Here is a 7500-nt window from a genome sequence, read left to right as displayed (position 1 = left end):
TAAGCATCTTATTGCTTCGTAATTACAATTATTACTTAACGAATTATAGGTATAGGTTAAGTAATAATTGTAATTACGAAGCAATAAGATGCTTCGTAATTAAGTAAGGTCAGTGTTTTCTATGAAGCTTTTCAAAGTAAACTAACATATTCACAATAAATTAGTGTGTCACATATGCACTTATTTAATAAGTCAATATAGACTAAGAAAGTGCGAGAACGGGTTGCAGGGGACAGCCCTGGAAACACAAACCGAAACTGTCTCAATTTTCCGCTTGTTACAACTTGTAATAAAGTTGTTACATCTTGGCTTAACGTGTTTATGACGTATTAGAACGTTGTTACAACTTGCTATATTGGTTGTTATAATTGGTTAGGTGTTAAAACTTGTTCGAACGTTGTACCAACGTCGTAGTTTCGGTGTGTGTTTGGCGGGGAGGAAGCCTATTAGATTTAATTGGCCCTCTAGGCCATTTACCGACCTTCCCTGGTATGCCACCCACCACAGTTGTCTAACTCCCAGAGCCTTGTTTACTGCTAGGTGAAGAGAGGCATCAGGTGAAAGGATTCGTGCCCAGCCGTTTCTGTCACCGCCTGGGGATGGAACTGGGATCCCTTGGTTGTAAGGGCGTAGATTTTGTGTAACAAATAGCTATAGTATCTGTATTAGAGTATCTGGATCTCTACGGCTTGTGGTTGACGTTAGTTAACTTCGAGGTGTTTTCGGGACTTAGCGACCCTGCGGCCCGGTCGTCGACCAGGCCTAGTCTGGTCGACAGGGTCTAGGAGTCTAGATAACAGAGTTGTAGGCGTGTGAATCCCAACTTAGTTACTCTTACATGCGGTACCAGAGTTATGCGAGTTAGGGGTTGAAGTGTTGATGGGTTTACGTGTAAGACAGAAGACGGGAGCTAACATTCAACGGGGGACTATGATGTTTGTTCTCTCTCTCTCTCTCTCTCTCTCTCTCTCTCTCTCTCTCTCTCTCTCTCTCTCTCTCTCTCTCTCTCTCTCTCTCTCTCTCTCTCTCTCTCTCTGTCTCTCTCTGTCTCTCTCTGTCTCTCTCTGTCTCTCTCTCTCTCTCTCTCTCTCTCTCTCTCTCTCTCTCTCTCTCTCTCTCTCTCTCTCTCTCTCTCTCTCTCTCTCGTCTCTCTCTGTCTCTCTCTGTCTCTCTCTGTCTCTCTCTGTCTCTCTCTGTCTCTCTCTGTCTCTCTCTGTCTCTCTCTCTCTCTCTCTCTCTCTCTCTCTCTCTCTCTCTCTCTCTCTCTCTCTCTCTCTCTCTCTCTCTCTCCCTCTTTCTCTCTCTCCCTCTTTCTCTCTCTCCCTCTTTCTCTCTCTCCCTCTTTCTCTCTCTCCCTCTTTCTCTCTCTCCCTCTTTCTCTCTCTCCCTCTTTCTCTCTCTCCCTCTTTCTCTCTCCCCCTCTTTCTCTCTCTCCCTCTCCCTCTCTCTCTCTCTCTCTCTCTCTCTCTTTCTCTTTCTCTTTCTCTCTCTCTCTCTCTCTCTCTCTCTCTCTCTCTCTCTCTCTCTCTCTCTCTCTCTCTCTCTCTCTCTCTCTCTCTCTCTCTCTCTCTCTCTCTCTCTCTCTCTCTCTCTCTCTCTCTCTCTCTCTCTCTCTCTCTCTCTCTCTCTCTCTCTCTCTCTCTCTCTCTCTCTCTCTCTCTCTCTCTCTCTCTCTCTCTCTCTCTCTCCCTCTTTCTCTCTCTCCCTCTTTCTCTCTCTCCCTCTTTCTCTCTCTCCCTCTCTCTCTCTCTCTCTCTCTCTCTCTCTCTCTCTCTCTCTCTCTCTCTCTCTCTCTCTCTCTCTCTCTCTCTCTCTCTCTCTCTCTCTCTCTCTCCCCCCCTCTTTCTCTCTCTCCCTCCTTCTCTCTCTCCCTCCTTCTCTCTCTCCCTCTTTCTCTCTCTCCCTCTTTCTCTCTCTCCCTCTTTCTCTCTCTCCCTCTTTCTCTCTCTCCCTCTTTCTCTCTCTCCCTCTTTCTCTCTCTCCCTCTCTCTCTCTCTCTCTCTCTCTCTCTCTCTCTCTCTCTCTCTCTCTCTCTCTCTCTCTCTCTCTCTCTCTCTCTCTCTCTCTCTCTCTCTCTCTCTCTCTCATATATATATTTACTTTACGAGTGTAATAAATTTACACAATATTTTTCTTACCGTGTTAAGGGAGCTTCAAAGTGAAGTCTTCGCCAGTTTCTACAAAGTTAAGCGGTTCAACTAATCTTGGTTTAGTAAAGCGGAAGATAAATATGTCTGTCTCTATGTTCCTTTATCCTTCCCTGTGTTTATCTTTTATCTGTTAACATTCCGATGAGGCAAGCTGCTACGGCAGACTGACAGGCCAGACTGACAGGCCAGACTGACAGGCCAGACTGACAGGGCAGACTGACAGGACAGACTGACAGGCCAGACTGACAGGGCAGACTGACAGGGCAGACTGACAGGCTAGATTGACAGGCTAGACTGACAGGACAGACTGACAGGCCAGACTGACAGGCCAGACTGACAGGGCAGACTGACAGGCTAGACTGACAGGACAGACTGACAGGGCAGACTGACAGGGCAGACTGACAGGACAGACTGACAGGCCAGACTGACAGGACAGACTGACAGGGCAGACTGACAGGCCAGACTGACAGGCCAGACTGACAGGCCAGACTGACAGGACAGACTGACAGACTAGACTGACAGGCCAGACTGACAGGGCAGACTGACAGGCTAGATTGACAGGCTAGACTGACAGGACAGACTGACAGGGCAGACTGACAGGCCAGACTGACAGGGCAGACTGACAGGCCAGACTGACAGGCCAGACTGACAGGCTAGACTGACAGGCTAGACTGACAGGGCAGACTGACAGGCCAGACTGACAGGGCAGGCCGGTAGGGGAGGCGGAAGACCTTCCGGCAAGACGGCCTGAGATCCTGGGCATCATTCAGAAACTGAGGGACAAGACAGTGCCATAAGGCACGCTGTAGAACAAGCTCTGGTACACAACACGCAACACAGATCCTTACAAAAGCCAACACAAAAGTGTCTGAGGGAAATAAAAGGATGTTCGGAGTTAAATTGCAACTCAGGAAAGAAATAAAGTTGACTAATGGAGTTCAGGCAAAAATTATAATCTAAAAGAGAATTTAATCTGTAAACGAAAGTCGAAAGGCGGCGTGCTTATGTTTGTTTGTTTGTGTTACGTTGGTGTTTGTGTGAAAGTTTGTGTTTGCCGTGTTGGGAAAGAGGAGGAGGTGTTGCAGGGTGTAGGCGAAGAAAACAAATCAAGAAACACCTGCAGCTCTCCACACCAGCCCAAGAAGGAAGTCAGCTGACTACAAGGAAGTCAACTGACTACAAGGAAGTCAACTGACTACAAGGAAGTCAACTGACTACAAGGAAGTCAACTGACTACAAGGAAGTCAACTGACTACAAGGAAGTCAACTGACTACAAGGAAGTCAACTGACTACAAGGAAGTCAGGTGACTACAAGGAAGTCAGGTGACTACAAGGAAGTCAACTGACTACAAGGAAGTCAGGTGACTACAAGGAAGTCAGGTGACTACAAGGAAGTCAACTGACTACAAGGAAGTCAACTGACTACAAGGAAGTCAACTGACTACAAGGAAGTCAACTGACTACAAGGAAGTCAACTGACTACAAGGAAGTCAACTGACTACAAGGAAGTCAACTGACTACAAGGAAGTCAACTGACTACAAGGAAATCAACTGACTACAAGGAAGTCAACTGACTACAAGGAAGTCAACTGACTACAAGGAAGTCAACTGACTACAAGGAAGTCAACTGACTACAAGGAAGTCAACGAGGAGAAATAGACCAATGATGATTCAGGACGGACCCAATGGTCGTCGTCTCATCACTCTGATGAGTGGTTTGGCCATCATATCTTCAGCCCCGTTATTGCCACTCATCGTCTGTGTCTCTCGTATAGTATAGATTTATCTAATATATAAAATATGTGGGTTTAATTATCACTACAGCACGATGGATGTTGCAATGGCCGCGTCGTATTGATCTCGACAATTTGCATTCGTTGGTGATTGGTGTGTGGGTGTACCCAGTCGCCCGCTTTCCCCCGTTCCATCCTTTCCATTTCCCCCCTCTTCCTTCCTTTCTTTCCATTCTCTCCTCCTTTTCCTACAGTCCTCCTCCCCTTCACTAAAGATGTCCCCGCATATGTGTGCAATCGAAAAGGTGCAGAAGCTTGCAAGGAGACTTGGAGGGAGCTACGTGAGATTGGGCACGAAGGGAGGTTGAAGGAACTGGTGGGAAATGAATGGTACCCAACTACTCGGACTGTCGGGGATTGAACGCCGACCTGCATGAAGCCAGACTGACGCTTTAAGTCAAGCCTGGCCTCGGGCCGGGCTTGGGGAGTAGAAGAACTCCTAGAACCCCATCAACCAGGAGGGTGGGGTCCATTCCAGGAGGGTGGGGTCCACTCCAGGAGGGTGGGGGTCCACTCCTGGAAGGTAGGGTCCACTCCAGGAGGGTGGGGTCCACTCCAGGAGGGTGGGGTCCACTCCAGGAGTGTGGGGTCCACTCCAGGAGTGTGGGGTCCACTCCAGGAGTGTGGGGTCCACTCCAGGAGTGTGGGGTCCACTCCAGGAGGGTGGGGTCCACTCCTGGAGGGTGGGGTCCACTCCAGGAGGGTGGGGTGCACTCCAGGAGGGTGGGGTCCACTCCTGGAGGGTGGGGTCCACTCCTGGAGGGTGGGGTCCACTCCAGGAGTGTGGACCCCAATATGGAGAATGAGCTCTAGTACCTATATTCAAGAGTGTATAAGATTACTCTCTTGGAGAATATAGCATTATATATTATATCTTGAAGAATATAGCATTATATATATTATATCTTGGAGAATATATATTATTTATTTGTTGCCATTTATGTGAATTTTAATGTATTTTATCTCTTTTTTTTTAGCATCTTGTTGTGCATGATGGTGATGAGTTGTGATGATGATGGTGATGAGTTGTGATGATGACTGGTTTTCTCCTTTTTCAGGGTGAACTGGCCGGCCCTGGTGGAGGCAAATCACGAAGGAGGTATCGAAGTCGCTCCCTCTCTCAGTCCTCCACCGACTCCTACTCTACCTGTGAGTATCCCCCTCCACCTGCCCTGTTGATTGTAAACCTGGACTACCTGCCCTGTTGATTGTAAACTGGGCTACCTGTCTTGTTGATTGTAAACTGGACTACCTGTTCTGTTGATTGTTAACTGGACTACCTGTTCTGTTGATTGTTAACTGGACTACCTGTTCTGCTGATTGCTAACTGGACTACCTGTTCTGTTGATTGTTAACTGGACTACCTGTTCTGTTGATTGTTAACTGGACTACCTGTTCTGTTGATTGTTAACTGGACTACCTGTTCTGTTGATTGTAGAACTGGACTACCTGTTCTGTTGATTGTTAACTGGACTACCTGTTCTGTTGATTGTTAACTGGACTACCTGTTCAGTTGATTGTTAACTGGACTACCTGTTCTGTTGATTGTAGAACTGGACTACCTGTTCTCTTGATTGTTAACTGGACTACCTGTTCTGTTGATTGTAGAACTGGACTACCTGTTCTGTTGATTGTAAACTGGACTACCTGTTCTGTTGATTGTAGAACTGGACTACCTGTTCTGTTGATTGTAGACCTGGACTATCTGTCTTGTTGATTGTTAACTGGACTACCTGTCCTGCTGATTGTTAACTGGACTACCTGTCCTGCTGATTGTAACCTACACCACCTGTTTTGTTTTTTTCCCTTCACCTGTTTTGATGATTGTTCCTTACACCTGTCATGATGATTGTTGATGATTGTTCCCTGCAACACCTGTAACCCCCCTCCACCCCCACACCCCCACACACACGTAAGACATTCTTCCACTCCCCCTCTTTTTCACATGTCACTCCCCCCCCCCCCCCCCACACACACATGTTTGCTATGCCCCCCCGCACGAGCGTGCATCACGCCCCCGCACGTACGTGCATCACGCCGTCCGGAACACCTGGAGCATCCTGGTGACCAGGAGCCTGGTGCTTCGCAGGTGTGTCTCACCTGTGTTGGCTGGTCTCATCATGTAGTATTAATAGAAGGAAATTGTTACTGCAGTTTTGAGAGAGGGAGGGAGGGAGGGGAGGGGGGGAGGAAGGGAGGGGGGGGGTAAAGAGGGAAGGGAGGGGGGGGGAGGGAGGTAGGGGGGGGGGAGGGAATGAAGTTTTGAAGGACGTGGGGGAGAAAGTAGGTGGCAGGGAAAATTGGTATTGGTGGTTTCTCGTTATGATCTCTTTTGTTTGGGAGTTTTAATGAGGGTCTCTCGTGTGTGTGTGTGTGTGTATGTGTGTGTGTGTGTGTGTGTGTGTGTGTGTGTGTGTGTGTGTGTGTGTGTGTGTGTGTGTGTGTGTGTTCATTCTTCATGCACATTGGTTATCTATTTCTTTTTAATTCAATTGAGTTATGACTATATCTGGTTCACAGCTAAATTATGACGTTGTATAGAAAAGCTGATTATCACTCTTAAGCTAAGCTGGATGACTGTAATAATTCTGGTAATTATTATTTTTTTATGATAATTGTCGTTTCATACTTGTCCTAAAGTCCGTGTACTTTCCTATAGCGTATGTTTTATTAGTAATAGGCTATATAGTTATTACTTAGAATTTAAGATAGAGGATTTGTTTAAAAAAGTGTGTATAAATTAGTTCACTTTGGACTGATTGGTTAGAGTTAAAGTCCTCAGGATAGCCCCTAAAATAGAGCTTAGTTATGATTGCTTGTTTGAGTGGAAGAGATTTATTGATTGTGTGATATCTTCTCTTTATTTTTCAGATTGTAAGTTTGGCTGAGTTTTCATCCTCATTTGCTGTAGAGGTTCTCTTTGTAGTGAGTCGTTGATTTGTGAGCCTGAAGAAGCTCACAAAGTTCTCAGCCTTTGTGAGTCTTTTATGCTTTATACTTTTAAGATCCTGAACTTTTTTTGAGTATGAAGTTTTTGAATCTTTGTGAAACTTTGCTTGCTCTTGTGAGTCTGATATGCTCATAGTTCAATACCCCGAGTTGCTATAGAGGTTCTGAGTCTTTGTGAGCCGACATTAGGCATACAGGTTCCTGTGGGGGGGCCATGTTCACAATGTCTCGAATCTTTTGAGCATGTCAGAGTCAAGACACTCAAAGTGTCGAGGCTTTGTGAGCTGCTTAAGTGCATGCTGAGTGTTTTGCTGTGGTGCTTCTTGACACCTTGTTCGTATTTGTGTGTTTTGCATGCAGGTGTCATATGTTGCTTATGTGTGTGTATGTGTGGTTTATGTTGCTGTCATGTGGACCACAGGGTTGTTGCAGGTCAATGTGTCATTCATTTTACTGTCATGTGGGTCACTGATACGCATAGTAATATGTATAGTATATATATATGTAATGCATATAGTTGTCATGTCGATCATTGGCATGCAAATGCCTCTCTCTCTCTCTCTCTCTCTCTCTCTCTCTCTCTCTCTCTCTCTCTCTCTCTCTCTCT

General features: G+C 46.4%; 1 protein-coding gene and 1 long non-coding RNA gene across 14 annotated transcripts in view; one reads left to right on the top strand and one right to left on the bottom strand.

Annotated features, from left to right (window-relative positions):
• Nucleotides 1-7500, top strand: part of LOC123746870 (adenosylhomocysteinase-like 1) — a 306477-nt gene that overhangs the window by 172797 nt on the left and 126180 nt on the right. For all 11 annotated transcript variants that reach the window (XM_069319587.1, XM_069319582.1, XM_069319579.1 and 8 more), the window contains one exon: nucleotides 5003-5093. In XM_069319587.1, the coding sequence (XP_069175688.1) occupies nucleotides 5003-5093 (91 nt within the window). The remainder of the gene's footprint in view (nucleotides 1-5002; nucleotides 5094-7500) is intronic.
• Nucleotides 1-7500, bottom strand: part of LOC138359858 (uncharacterized) — a 118204-nt gene that overhangs the window by 89093 nt on the left and 21611 nt on the right. The gene's annotated exons all lie outside the window — the stretch shown is intronic.

Source organism: Procambarus clarkii, chromosome 93 (assembly GCF_040958095.1).
Source record: "Procambarus clarkii isolate CNS0578487 chromosome 93, FALCON_Pclarkii_2.0, whole genome shotgun sequence".
Classification (NCBI taxonomy): domain Eukaryota; kingdom Metazoa; phylum Arthropoda; class Malacostraca; order Decapoda; family Cambaridae; genus Procambarus; species Procambarus clarkii.
This window is presented reverse-complemented; position numbering and strand designations above follow the sequence as displayed.